The sequence below is a fragment of the Cydia pomonella genome, chromosome 12, assembly GCF_033807575.1.
Source record: "Cydia pomonella isolate Wapato2018A chromosome 12, ilCydPomo1, whole genome shotgun sequence".
Taxonomy (NCBI): domain Eukaryota; kingdom Metazoa; phylum Arthropoda; class Insecta; order Lepidoptera; family Tortricidae; genus Cydia; species Cydia pomonella.
Genome location: NC_084714.1, coordinates 19,068,615 through 19,084,493, shown reverse-complemented (window position 1 = coordinate 19,084,493; position 15,879 = coordinate 19,068,615). Strand labels below are relative to the sequence as shown.

The 15,879-nt window shown below is 38.5% G+C and overlaps 2 protein-coding genes across 6 annotated transcripts in view; one reads left to right on the top strand and one right to left on the bottom strand.

Moving 5' to 3' along the window:
• LOC133523806 (tyrosine-protein phosphatase Lar) overlaps positions 1–15,879 on the top strand; it is a 701,140-nt gene that overhangs the window by 358,261 nt on the left and 327,000 nt on the right. The window lies entirely within an intron of this gene.
• Positions 1,518–2,703, bottom strand: LOC133523792 (uncharacterized). Its single transcript, XM_061859522.1, has one exon. It carries the CDS (start codon positions 2,541–2,543, stop codon positions 1,533–1,535), a length of 1,011 nt encoding a protein of 336 aa, XP_061715506.1. The 5' UTR covers positions 2,544–2,703; the 3' UTR covers positions 1,518–1,532.

Here is a 15,879-nt window from a genome sequence, read left to right as displayed (position 1 = left end):
TTGATACTTCATAGTGTTAGGTATATCAGAACAATGGTTTCGATTAGAAATATAGGACCAAAAGTATTTTATGTTGTCGTGTATACTGTCCTCCACTCGTTCCAAATATCGTTTATAACATTTTTTTGTCTCTGTCTTAAATCTATCTCTTAACTTTGAGAATACTTCATAGTCAATCAAATTGTGGTACTTTTTCCATTTGATCCACGCTTTGTTTTTATTTTTAAATATGTGAATTAATGCAGGTGAGAACCAACATGGGAATTTATCTGAGTGTATTTTCTTATAAGGAACGTGATCCTTTTTAATTTTATAAATGCATTCATAGAACAATGACACGGCACTTTCCGCCGAGTGGTCCATTAGGAGGTCCGACCATGGAATCTTATCAATATCGTTATTAATATTAGTATAATCAGCTTTGTTAAAACAATACCTATATGTTGGTTTAGGAAAAAATGCTTTATTATGGGAATTAGGTAGGGTCATAAGAACGTAGAATGGGGGATGATGGGCATCCGGGGGAACGAGTGCGAGGGGGGCAAGTGCGCTTGTGCAGCCAGTGTTGTTCGCGAGAAATAGATCTAAGATTTTACCGCGCTCGTTAAAATGTATGTTATATTGTGTGAGATTGAATACAGAAATAAAGTCAATAAGACACTTGTGGTGACTAGATTCTCGTTCACCCGGAGACAGAGTTGCGAAATTACCACAGTTCTTCCAAACCAAGGTCGAGAAATTATAGTCGCCTACAATCCAATAACTATTTGTGTTTGCTTGTAAAAGCAGAGTTTGCAGTTGTTCGAAGTGAGTTTCATATGTTATGGTGGGTTGTTTGGGAGGTATGTACACCGCACTTATAATATGTTTGTGGTGAGTACCGAGCGGCAGAGCAACTACAATGTTATCAACGAGCGGTGAAATCGCTGGTCGGCCCGGCGGCGCGGGCAGCGGAGAGCACACGACAGCGCCAAGTTCGCGCAGCACCGCCACAAGCACGCCGCCGCCAACGCCGCGCCCGCTGCCCGTTCGATCCCTGTCACTTCGAAAAACTACATACCGAGTATCTATAAACTCATTATTCGCTATGTCAGGGCATAACCATGTTTCGGTTAAAATTATTACGTCATAATTGTGCGATAAAATGTTCATATATAGAGTATTTGTTTTAGTACGGAGACCTCGACAGTTTTGATAGTAAACTGAGAAAACACTATCCATTATTGCATAGAAGTATAATATAAATGTGTTTATAGACGGAGTGTTTAAAACGGACAAATAATGTAACATTGTAATGCAATAAGATAATGATCTCTGATAAGTTAACACCCTTGCTCATTACTATTAGGTACTTACGTATTTTGTTGTATAGGATAGATTTAAACGAAAATAATGGAATGCCCACGCGCAAATTTTGCGACTTTAATATTAAATAGGTAGTTATTATATGCCTGCAGCACTGGTATATGATTACCATAACGGAAAAAACACAACACGTATTTAGTTTAGTGAAAAATCTTGATCCATGTTGGTCAGGAACTACTCGGCGATATCTTACTCAGCTCATGGGCAGCTCGTATAGCTATTATTGGTGAAGTGTCATCTTTGCGCACCAATATAGTGGCATGTCGAACCCATACATACTTAAAGCTATGCTTCGCGGCTGCTTCGCGAGTCTGTCGTAGTAACAGCTTGTTTTTAAGTGTTAAATGCTCGTTCAGATATATTTTTTGCAGAGACCCAGTAATGTTTATTTGTGAAGTATTGAGTCCTTTCGCAAGGCGAAATGCAGCCAATATATTGTCACGTAGTATAACTGAGGTAAAACGCACTATTATGTTTTTCGGGCGAATACAGCTGGGGTCGGCGTGTGGTACACGATGTATTGAGACAATGTCACTGGGCGTAAAAGTAAATTTTATAGCGGTTCCTATGTCGCTGATAATACTAATTAAGTTTTCGCCGCGCTTCTCAGGCATGTTGCATATTTCTATGTTATTCATTCGCGATTGTTGTTCCATTTTATCTATGGTGCGTTCAAGAGTCTGGATACGATCCGCCTGACCTTGTGATAACGACATGCTAGATTCTACCGTACTCAGCCTTTCCTCATAAGAGCTCTGACGCGAGCCGGTAAATTGAAGTGAATCCTCAACTTGTGTCAGGCGATTCTTGACTTCATCTAACGTTTGGTTGATGGCCGTGTTGTCTTGATTAACCTTTTGAATATCGAGTTGAATTTGGCTCAATGTGTTGGAAATTTTAGCGAGTTCGGTTGCCAAGCCAGCGGCCAGAGCTGTGTTTATGGTGGCAGTAATATTATCCTGGAGGCTTGAAAACTTACGCTCGATCATTTCCTCGACATCTTCTGATATGTTTGTCATTTTGTCATATTTACGTTTACGGAATTCCGATGACAAATCAGGATTTGATGCGCATTTATTCGGCGGTGATCGTAGTACCAACGTGGAGGTAGGTTTGAATGCCGTGTCCGATTCAGTGTCGAAGTCGACACCGTGCGTATTATCGCCCATCTCCTTCATAAGCGCGGCGTAAGTAAAGGAACTCGGAACGATGTCGAATCGAAACAATTCGCTGCGCGCGGATTCGAATCTATTTAGACTATGCTTTGCGTTGAGTACACTAAACTGAACACTGCGCACTGAGCACTTAGGGTCACTTTTATGTTGTTGTAGGTTTAATTAAATATATTTTTCGTTTAAATTTTGAAGTGCAGGTGTTAAACGCAACTTCTAAAATAACAGAATGAAAAATCAAAAAAAATATATGATATACATTGCCATGCAAACTTCCACCGAAAATTGGTTCAAACGAGATCTAGTAAGTAGTTTTTTTTTAATACGTCATAAAAATTAAAAATTTTTTTTTTTTCATCAAACCCAAACGTGTGGGGTATCTAGGGATAGGTCTTCAAAAATGATATTTAGGTTTCTAATATAATTTTTTTCTAAACTGAATAGTTTGCGCGAGAGACACTTCAAAAGTGAAAAAATGTGTGTCCCCCCCCCCCTGTAACTTCTAAAATAACTAACTAACTAACTAACTGCTTTGGCTCAGCGATCCAAAAAGAATCTTGGCCTCCGAAACGAGAGAACGCCACCTGTCCCGATCCAGCGCGGTTTCTAAAATAACAGAATAAAAATCTAAAAAAAATATATGATATACATTACATATTATTATTGATATTATTGCAGTCTGTGGGTAAATTTTACCCAAAGGGCATACAACGCACTGAGGGTCCAGTATAACAATGTCTTGAGGATGCTGTTGCGACTGCCCAAGCACTGTAGTGCATCTAGCATGTTTGCGGAAGCGCGAAGTGATGACTTTTTCGCAATCAGACGCAAGCGTGTTGGATCATTACTTAGGCGAGTGCGTTGCAGTGGCAATAGCCTCCTCAGGACATTGTCGGAAAGCCTAGACTGCCCTACAACAAAATACTGGGTCGAAGTCGCCATTGGAAGGGCCAAATAGGAAGTTTTTTTTTTTGTTTTTATTTGGTTTTTGTTTTTATTTTATGTGTTTTCTCAAACTAACATAGTTATTAAGTCTAGAGTATAAGTACTAACATAATATGGATCTTTGATCTGAAATAAATAATTTTTTTTTTTTTTTTTTTTTTTTTTTTATTACCATGCAAACTTCCACCGAAAATTGGTTTGAACCAGATCTAGTAAGTAGTTTTTTTTAATACGTCATAAATGGTACGGAACCCTTCATGGGCGAGTCCGACTCGCACTTGGCCGCTTTTTATTTCTTATTTAATGCATGGTAATTATAAGATGTAATGTTTTGAAAAGGTGTGTCCCGCCGAGTTTTTTCAGGTCCATATTGGGATACCTTCCTCCAATTGAGGGGGGATTTAAATCTTCTCGGGTCAGGGGTGTAGGGTTAGAGCCGGTGTAGCTTTATTTGACGTTCATAGGCGCATCGTAATATGCCTACTTGAATAATAAACTATCTTTATCTTATCTTTATCAATCGCTTTGTCAATGAAGTTAACAAGCGTATACTATTGTGTGATAAAAAGCGGTCCTGTACCGAAAAATCCGCAGATGGAATGGCTGCAATTGACCTTATTTAAATATGTTATAATCTTAAATTTATCTAGTTTAAAGAATTGCGTATACAAAACAAAGGAGTCGCCAGTATCGCTCTGAAACGACTAATTTCAAGCCAAACTCATACTAGGCGGCCCATTAATTGTCAAAGTTAGCTACGAACGTGATATTTTCCACATTCAATCAGACCGCGCTTTACACGTATGTCAATAAGCATTAGTTTGCCGTGCTTCAACCGCATCGCCGAGTAAATATATGTCGGGATATCTAAAGGTCTTAAAGCCATATGGGTTGTGTGACAGCTGGGAGCGTTTCTGTTAGAGGTCACGGATGAGTCCTGAGGGCGTGAGGCGATATCTGAATTTGGGTAAACTTCGAATTACGCTAAGACTGTTAGGGGAGCGATATCGGAAATAAATTTCGTGTTGAAAGTTATAGGTAAGTTTGGAGTTAATAAACAGATCTGAGGTATAGTTTCCTGGTAAGATTGATAACCCGGTGGATAAATATGATGAGAATTGTTAAGTACACATGTAAAATCTTTGTGTAATTTCTATATGTAGATTGCAGTTTCAACATTAAACGGCTTCGTTAAGAAAAGATTAAGGACTGATAGAACAACGACCTTCAGTAGTAGCGTTACTGGTTTTAAGTGCATGCAGCTGAAAGGAAACTTACTGCACCTAATCAAATTGCAGCTGGCTAACTAATGCGGTAGTAAATGAAAACTAGGTAATTATAGTAAAACACTATAACAGTAAAAATATGTACAATAAAATAATATCCGTCAGTATGCGAGTCTAAACCAATAAAATATCGTCACTGGCCTTAACGTTCTCGAATGCCTATCTACGTCGAGCCGAACGATGAATTCCGGCAGCGGGTGCTACTGCGGGCTACGCGGGCTCACCAAGCCCAAACAGATAAAAACTTCAGCAGCGAATATCAAGAAAAACCATAAGACAGAGCTGTAAAAATCGTTTGTTCTTAGATTTCGGGTCGAAACCTAACCCAAGCCTCGATTCAGTAACAAATGAGACTTGGATTAGGTTTAAACACAAGCAGAACTTAAAACTATTATACATACATACAATCTTTACCCGCGTTAGAGGCAGGCTGTTATGTACTAAGTAAATTTCATCAATTATACAATTTAAGATTTGAATATAACAATAAATAAATGTAAGTTGAGTTGTGTTGTGATTCGCCTAAAAATTGTCGAGAAAATTCACCCGAAAAAACAAAAGACGTGCGAAAACGGCACTTTTTATTTTATTACCGGCCAGTGCGCGCGGTGACTGCACCATGCAGGTTCGCCATGATACAAAATAGGGGTGACGTTCAGGTATCAACTGCAGCTGTATTACGGGGCCCACTGATTAACAGTCCACCGGACGTTATGGGCCTGTCAGGTGTTCAGAACTGTCAACTTTTTGTTCTAACTGACAGGCCGATACAGTCCGCCGGACTGTTAATCAGTGGGCCCCTTTACTATTGCAGCGTCGTTGTTGCCGCCGCTGTATATGTCATTTTCCTTGATGAAATGAGTGACGGGATGAACGTCATAATCGCGGTAGTAATGCGACAGCCAACGTCACTCATTTTATCAAAGAATCGTTCGTAAGCAAGTTCAATAATTGTATGGTTTTCCGACTCAAAATTCTTTTTTCAAATGGCGTAGTTATGGTGGTTTGGGAGGTCTACAGCTTAGAGAGAAGCCATAAATGCGTAATCTGCCAAGTGACAACGTATTAAATACCGCAACTGCGTTATTGTTCATTCAAGTGTCAATGGTGTGTGATGTCGTGCTGTGTGTGACGTCAACGGCAAATAAAAATGGAATTAAACTTTTATGGCGAGGCGTTAGACACGCATACGGACATAATTACTGTTATTGGATTAAAACGCACCGTGCTTTTAGTGTGGTCGTAAATTGGAAAAAAAATGGAATGATAGGGGGATGTAATGTCAGCAAGTCACAAGTTTTTTTTATACCACGTCGTTGGCAAACAAGCTTACGGCCCGCCTGATGGTCACCGTAGTCTATGGACGCCTGCAACACCAGAAATTTCACAACTTAAATAGAAATAGCTAGCGATAGCAAAACAAAAATATATAGATGTATAGTCAGATTTTTTTAAGTGTTGAAATGTTACATATGAGCTCTTTTTACCAATCTAATATCTCAATATAATCAAACTATAATATTTAGTATAACAACCTGATTAGGCGTACTTGTCGAAATAAATAAACTTAATGATTTGTAGAATTTGACACAAATTAAACTAATTATTTAACCTTCCGGCTTAATTTTACACAAGAATTAATGTTACTTTTCAAGAGTATACCTACGAGTACTGTTTACATTAAAGATTAAACAAACTAAAGTCAACCCAACGTAAAACGCGTACGGTGGTTACTAATCCCATCTGGCTAGCAGTTGGATTTTGTATTTAATTTTACAAAAAGTTAATTCATTCGCGCTATATTGTGGTGAAAATAGCCAGAAAATAGAAATAACTTCACCAACAAAATGTTGTACATATGATGTAAAATACCTTCTCATACCAAAATCCAATTAAAATGAAATAAAATATGCAAATGCCTTCCATTTCGCATACCTAGTTGGGATTCGTAACGTTAAGTTTCTATTTTCACCAACAAACGGCTTTTTCATAAGTAATGTATTCAATTCTTGCTCGTTTTAATTTCAGACTGTTTACCGAAATTTCGTTTAATATTATGGGCAGTAATATTGCGCTATGACTGCCCATTTGCTTATTTATGAACGTTATTTAAAGTGTATTAATATTTTATGTTTCTCGGTGAAATGAATATTAAGATTTTATGCCTAATATTTTTTTAATCGCTCTTTGGGATTTGAAGATGTCGTTCTCTGTATACACAAACATTTGTTTGAATTTTGTTTTTAATAAATCCCATTCCTGCAACGAAGCTTTATTGCGTTTGAGCTGTATCTCTTTAAGTCCCCAATCGTGTATTTATCTGTGTACGTATAAAATATCAAACATTACAAGTCGTCGGGCCCTAAGCCGGCGAGAGCAAACAGCGGGGACGCAAACAACTGTTCAGTGTAAATGTTTTTATTCTGCACAATACGTGCCTCTCGGGGTTATATTTAAGTTTGGATAAACTACAAAAATCGACGTATTTGTCACGCTCTCGTTCCGCTTTATAAACATAAGTCTAACACCCTTTTTTGTCTAGTCGAGTGTATGCGTTGACCACTGTGGCGAATGAGTCGCATTTCTTTTTTACCTGACTCGTCAAATAAAACCGGATTATGGTTTTTGCATTGCTCCATATTCCCCTTCGCCTTCCTATAATTTATTTACTACCCCATCTGGTACATTTAAGTTATGATAAACTACAATAATCAACTTATTTGTTACGCCAGTTTAGTTTTTTTAACATCCTTTGTTGTCTTTCCGAGCGTATGCACTGTGTCCAGCCGCTGTATTTTACCTGACTTAGAAATAAAACCGGATTATGATTTTTGCATTTTTTTCTGTACCAGCTCCCCATAATTTCTTTACTAGCCCATCTGGCACCTTAAAGGGCGATATTACGGCGAAGGGACCCCATTCATGCAATACTAAAGATCATAAACGTGGGTAACGATCTAATACTCTGCCACTTGCCATATTTTTATGTCATAGGTCACATCATAACTTTTGGTTTCAACTGAAAATAAATGTTATCTGGATTCAATTATTAAATAATCCTACTTCAGAGGAGGTTATCTTTAAAGACTGCCAATAGAAGGTTGTTTAAAAATTTCTTAGAGAGACGACAGCTGGCTGGCGTCTTTTGAGCGTCGGCGTTCAGTCAGTGCTATGGAAAATGTTGCCGCTGCGTAGTTACGCCAACGTTGTGTCGAGCAGCAGCCATAGAGTTGACTGAACGCCGACGCTCGGGTGACGCTACCGTGCGGTCTCTCGTAGTCTGATATTATTATTTAATGTATACAACTAACTAACACGAATAGCTGAAATTCAACCAATCATAGTACTGATGAAAGGAGATTGCCTACCATACCAAACATCGCTTTATACATACATAGATAGTGATTTTACCAAACCTAATTTACTAAACAGCTGTCAATATCTAATTCCTAACAAGATAAAAGCCAGGGCTCGGAACCGGTTTATGTTTAAATCCCAAAATAGCCCAATATTTTTAATTATTTTATACTCTTTACGTAGGACTGGATCATGTTTTTAGGCAACAACTTCGCATTATTAGATAGTCCCATTAAAAATGAAATAATAAACCAAAGAACGAAAAAGAACGTAATAATACCGGTATTTTTTGTATGAAGAATAAACCGGTTCCGAGCCTTGATAAAAGCGTCCAGCAATGTTTAGCATCATAGGCAATGTCATAGGGAAATAAGAAGTAATAGAGTGTTTACTCCATACATCAGTTTTGGTACCAAAATGATTATTATATTCGCAGTCGACATCTAACATCAAGTAGCGGAACTCTCAGTACTGCTATTCGACAATAGATATCGCGGCAAACAAAAAGTGTAATGCTCAACGATTTTCAGCTAATATCAGAGTAAGTGTAGGAGTTGAAAATAGAGTTCTGGTTACTCTGGTTACGAGTATAATATTAGCGGAAAATCGTTGAGATCGCGGAAGTTCTCTATGGCAATGTAGATCAAGTTTACCGTTGCGGTTCCTCGGGTCAGAACTTCAGGTAGTTGGGTTATTATTCCACCAAACTATTCCCCCTTCCCCCTTCTCTTGTTTTTCCACGGATCCGTCTGTTTATCACAAGTTCAGAACTTGACTCCATCACGATGCAAATTCGGAATGTTAATCAGCAAACAGAATGATTAAATTAACACCGTGTTTTCCAGAAGGGCGTAAGCGATGGAGATATCGTATTTAGAACTATCTAGTGGGATGAGTCTAGAGTCTGAGGAAACTGAGAAGGGTATTTAGAACTGTGTAGTTGGAAGGTGTGTTGAGGTTATTCCAAGAGTACGCGGCGCGCGGCTATCACAACCGCTGCACATCCAGTGTTAGTGCTTGAAAATGAACACTTGTCTCTCTGAAACATATCGCGCGAGTGACTCAAAATATGTGATTTAAAGTGTAACATTAGCTTAATGTTAGTGTGACTCACGACAGTTTATATTGGATAGGGTTTTTGAGTGAATGGGTGTAACTTTTTTATATTTTTACCTATTTTGTTGACTTGTTATTTCGGGTGAATTGAGAGTAGATAAGTTACATTTTTTTCTTGAATAAATGCCGTTAATATTTAACGGGGTTGATCAACACTTTATGAAGGTATTATTCAAAAATATCACTGTGTTAAAAAAATAAGAACTGTTTTCAAACAGTCAATTGATTCTTTAAATGTTTTATAAATTAAGGTTTCAGAAAAAACCCTCCCGCAAACGCTCCAACTTTGGAATTATGTCCCTGTGGTTGTTTTTTCGAAATACTACAGTACATATGGGCATCTTAACAATAAATCGGTAAAAGTTTTAAAAGGGCCGGCTACGCGCATGTCACCTCGGGATTTGCAAGTCACTCAGGCGAGCCGTAAGCGTGTTTACTACAGAATTTCCCCATTCACGGAATAACTTTGACGCACCATAACTTTGTTGACGGATCTTTGTCATTGTAATGGGATGATTCGAATGCAAACGTCTCGTAGATGAGTATGGACCGCGTTGGCTTACAGCGTGAGTTGGTGTCGTGTAGTTTGAGTTTAACAATGATTCCTGGAGGGTTAAAAGGAAAGGGGATGCGGTCACGCTTCTCAATACGAATCTTCATTTTGCTCTCTGAATATTAACATTGTAGAAAAGCAATTTGATGCATATTAACTACAGCTTACACCCAGTACTTAGGAAATAAGTTCAACTACCTAGCTCTTCTAATAACAATACTTCCGTGAGACACAAACATAATAAAATATGTTAAAACGGAACGCGTGAGTGACCCGCTTCGCTGACGAAGTCGCTGAAAGATAATGGAGATGAAGACATTGCGTACAAAAATAGAAGTTGGATTAAATTAACTCCCCATAAAACTCAACAAACAAGACAGCATTCTATCGGCACAAAACCTCGTCCAAGGCGAGACGTGACAAATCGAAAAATGGCCGCCTCAGACAAAACCTCGCGGGGCTCAGGCTCTCGGTAAAATAAATAAAACTGATGGAGCGTAAACGCTAAATGATTAAGGGACATCCGAGCAGAAGCCATAGCTGATATCTGTGATGACTGGGAAAATGGAACCTACGCTACAAAGTTGGGTGCGATGAAAAAATACAATTTAATATAGGTGCATCTGACTTCAAATAAACAAGACACAAATGCGTTTACCTTAACGAACTAGGAGAATGCTGCACTAAAACTATTGTTTTATATTATAATGTAAACTAAACTAGAGTCTGTCCCAGGCAAACCAAAAAGAGATTACGGGGTGACCTCGACACATTTTTTGGCGACTGACGCAAGAAGGGGTGATCTTTGCCCAGGAGGGGAGGTCTTTGGGACACAGGATAGGTGTATAAATTCTATTGGTATATAATTTTTGACTTGACACTGTTTGAAATCAAAGTTCAACCTAATAACGCTACTTGTTACACAGTGTATTAAGAGGATTTTAGAAAATTATGTTATTTGACAATTATATTACGTAACTTGACGTTTTGTACTAATTGAAGTCTAATGGCGTTATTCATAAACACGTCTCTGGCCTATATTAGCTATGAATCGTTTGTCTTTACCTGTTATTTTTACTAATGTATGTATAGAAAGGGATAAAACACAATTTAGCTTAATTCGGTAGTCTTATGAATAAGGGGGTAAAAAGTCACAAAAAACTTATTCCTTTTTCCTTGGACGCACTAAAATAACAATTCATTCCACGTAGTAGCTGCATTCCTCTTTACAGCGGATATTGAATTTTCATACAGATCGTCTGTTATTGCAAATCCACTTTTTATTTATCGCAACATTTAAACCGTTCGCTTGTTGACAGGAAATTAATGCAACTGATTCAATTTAACGCTAACGAGTGAGCGAGACGGCGATATTTTTAGGTCAATTGAATTAGTTCTGGATCTTTGGTGATTTTATTTATATTTCGAATTCGAATTGAACCGGCGGTAAATGGAATACGGGAATAATAAAGTTGACCGTTGCTTGTAATTTGAAAGGAAAATTTATTAGGTTTAAACTTTTTAAGAAATAAAGACGTGTCAAGTAAGCTGCAAAAGTGTGAAAAGTAGTTGAGTAGTTATACTCTCTATCTTTAGGTATTGAAATAAAATTAAACAAACAATTTGTACATTTTCGGGTAGTCACATTATTTATTGGTTAACCAACCAAATACAAAACCGCTTGGATCTGTCATTGAACGACCTGACTTTAACTTACATATTAGATCATGTAATGTTTTCATCTACCCTCAACTGATACAGAGTATAGTTACTGTGAAAATTAGGAAAGTGTTAAAGGAAAACGTTACAACGGAAAACTGAAAAAATGAAAAGACAGGATCATTTCAAATACGAATATCTGTTAAGTCCAATTTATATATATGACACCGTAAGCTACAGTAGCCTGCCAGGTAAGGTGGTCAAGATGATCTGCACAGGCTCCTAACAATAAAGTTGTGCTCAAATAATTTTGAAAACCACGACCTTATCAACTTCTATTGTTACCTGTACACACCTAAGAGCGTTTTCACACTGTCCAATCCGATATCGGACGTCGGATGATCTTTGAAGAAAAACAGCTGCTAGAAAATTCTCTGTGGCATCAAGTCATTTTGTTTTTGTATGAAGCGGAGCGGAGCGGAGTTTCTGAAAAGTCGTAGCGCTTTTTAGGGCTCCCAAAGGCTAAAACGAGACCCTATTACTAAGACTCCGCTGTCCGTCTGTCGCCAGGCTGTATCTCGTGACACGTGATTGGTAGATAGTTGAAATTTTCACAGATGATGTATTTCTGTTGTCGCTATAACAAGATATACTAAAAAGTACGGTACCCTCGGTGAGCGAGTCCAACTCGCACTTGCCCGGTTTTTTATCACAATACGGCTGTCAAAAATTTTAATTACCAAACTTGAGGTCATCCTCAATGGACTCTATTGATTCGAAACCTGAGTTTTTGATTTTCGCTCGATACAAAAAAATCACGAACTTAAAAATATAACCCATTTTGCACACAAGCAAATATCAAAAATTGCTTCTAACAATCGGCAATATCGTGTTTGAAGGAACTTATCAATTACTTTTTTATCTATTACTTTCTTTTTTATATATACGTACGAAATATTCAAAAACATGATATTCGCTTACTTACGCCTTAAAGCTTTCTTTTGAACAACAAACAATAATTAAATGTATAAAATATATAAAACGACACTTTTTACTTTTTTCCTTTATAGTCGCACCTATCCGACATCCGATATCGAATCGGACTATAAGTAATACAGGGTGTTTATTTAGTCACCTGCAATAATTCACGGGCTCAATGTACAGGTCATATTGAGCAACTTTTACTATGTGACCAACCCCGAAATCGTGAAAAAAAAATCTCTCCCATACAAAATTTCAAGGTCAGCCAGCCAAAATGTATGACACAAACAATTTTTTTTTGCTGTTTCGGGATTGGTCCCATAGTAAAAGTGGCTCAGTATGACCTATATATTCACCCCGTAAATTATTACAGGTGACTATATATAAACACTCTGTATAAGTAATGCTCTGGAACCTTTCAGTATCTTCCTCCTGCCCTTATCCCACGTTATGTGGGGTCGGCACAACATGTTCTTCTCTTCCATTCTCCTCTATCTTTCGTCACCTCAGCACTCACTCCTTTCTTTCTCATATCCTCTTTCACACAATCCATCCATCGTTTTTTGGGTCTACCATCCGCTCTCCGTCCATCAACATTCATTCCTAACATTCTTTTTCCTGTATGGCATCTGGAACCTTTCAGTATGCACTATGAAATGTAAATCCTTATGATCCTACCACATTCGCGTATAATTTTAATGGCTGACCATACGTGCAAGCTAAGCATACAGAGATTAAAAGATATTCACAATAAAATTTAACAGACGTACATAAAACTTTAACGTTTTCCGATATCGCTGAAATAGGTATTATTCAGTATGGCTATGATAATGTATCGTGATGATAATAAAAGTTTACAACTAAATAGCGTGATCGTAGGGGGCTGTTCTGATTTTGTATGCGTAGTTAAAACTCGCTCAATAGCGTGGTGTAAAGTATAAAGCGCCAATAAGGGCGCATACTACAGACTAGCGTACCTTTCTGCGCGTATATGGTCGTTTCTGCGGTACGAGATATCACGCGCGTTACTTTTCCCAACATTTGGTTTGACGAGCTTACACGCGCGTTACTTTTCCCAACATTTTGTCTACACGAGATAACACGCGCGTTACTTTTCCCAACATTTGGTTTGACGAGCTTACACGCGCGTTACTTTTCCCAACATTTGGTCTATACGAGATAACACGCGCGTTACTTTTCCCAACATTTGGTCTACACGAGATAACACGCGCGTAACTTTTCCCAACATTTGGTTTGACGAGCTTACTCGCGCGTTACTTTTCCCAACATTTGGTCTATACGAGATAACACGTGCGTTACTTTTCCTAACATTTGGTCTACACGAGATAACACGCGCGTAACTTTTCCCGACATTTGGTTTGACGAGCTTACTCGCGCGTTACTTTTCCCAACATTTGGTCTATACGAGATAACACGTGCGTTACTTTTCCCAACATTTGGTCTACACGAGATAACACGCGCGTTACTTTTCCCAGCATTTGGTTTGACGAGCAAACACGCGCGTTACTTTTCACTAAATTTGGTCTATACGAGCTTACACGCGCATACACGTACGCTTGTATAAAACGCTAGTCTGAAACCGTCCAAATAGATTGAGCATACTCCTTTAGTAGGTACATGTTTATAAAACGCATTGTCTGAAACTATTGTAAACTTTTTTTGTGATTATATGAATTTGAGGTAGACGAATCGCCTGATGGTAAGCAATTATCGTTACCCATGGACACCTGTAACACCAGACGGGTTGAAAGTTCGTTGCCGGCATTTAAGATGGGAATACGCTCTTTTCTTGAAGGTCGTGTCCGGAAATACCACAAGCGATTGTTGAATCTTAAATAAATGTCATATACGAGAGAAAATGTGAGCAAGCCTTGCAAAGCCAGCTGATACAGGTGCAGAAATTATATGGGACGGGTATTTAGCAAGTTGCTTTACTGTACTCACATCAAAATTGAGGTCAATTCCAGCTTACATCTGACATCAAAACGATCTCTATATTAAGCCTTCGCTCTCGTCCGCCCGTGCGTCTCGCGTTAATACATGTACGGACAAGTCCGAGCGAAATGAACGCGCGAATTATAACTAAATTCCATCATTTACGGCCCGATTCGAAGAATGATTAAGACACGTTTAAGATCTTGGAAATATCTTTAAAAGATCGATAATTAAACGACATGTCAAAATTGACGTTTATTTCGATTCCGCTGTGATCCCAATAAGATCTATCTACGATATTTCTAACGTCAACGTGACATTGGTTGCCCGAATCAAGCTGCTTCTGTCAATTATACGACATACAAACGATATCTAAATGAACTTATCATTATCGTATCTCATTCTTCGAATCGGGCCGTTAGACATCGTTTTGATGTCAAGTGCATCGAATTAGCCTCATATTTGTTTGATGTTCAATCAATGTTTGACGCAATCAATGAAGTGCATCCAAGGAAGGAAGGAAAGTAGCTCTTACGATACTTTAATTAATTAGTTTAATAGTTGACCTTTAAGGTCCGGTTTAGTTTGCACCTGTACCTGTAGAATAATAAATGTTAATTTTTCCAAAAATATTTAGGCCCACTGACAACATTTTCGTGTAAGTTTTATACGAAAAATCGCAAAAGCGCGGCCAAACACGCGCGGCCGTGATTTGATGACGGCGCGTAATCCGCTGCAGAATGTACGCTTGATTTACGAACAGCGCCATTTAGCAGGGATGCCTAGTGTTGCTTGTGTGCAAATGTTACATAATATGAGGTTTTTAATTCTAGAGTTGTAACCATATAACTTCGATAAGACGCTAGGCTTGACGGTGTAGAGGGGTAACGCCGCTAGCGACCCCGCCAGAACGGGGTGATTTGGGGGAAGTCTTTTGTATTTAGTTCTAGGTTTTCTTTCTTGTCGCACGAGTTTAAATTAACTTAAATTTTAAAGGCGTGCAAGTGCAAAAATGATAGCATGATTCCGATAATTTACGACCTGACTCGCAACTTAGTTTTGCGGCAAGTATAGCTAAATAATAACGCTTGATTTACGAACAGCTAAATGGCGCTGTACACAGAACGGCTTCATAGACGCATGGCACTCTGCATCAGATTCGTCACTCCGACGTGCGAGCGAGATGTCGTTGTAATACGCGCATAGAGTTGTCTCGCTCAAACATCCGAGCGACGTGCGAAGCGAATGATGTGTGCTAGAGTTGACGGACGTTTTTTGTTGAAAATTAATGAGTAACTGGCTTGAAAAAGCGGGAAAGTGTTTGCCCAGCAGTTTTATTTCACTATGAGCTCCTAATAATAACAAAATCAGCACTAGAAATATTTTTTTATAGCCCCGACAACCCTACATTTTGGTTGAAAGCCGAACGGCAACGCATTTGCGGCTGTGTCAGCTAGTCCCGTACGAGTACAGCACGAATTTATAACTT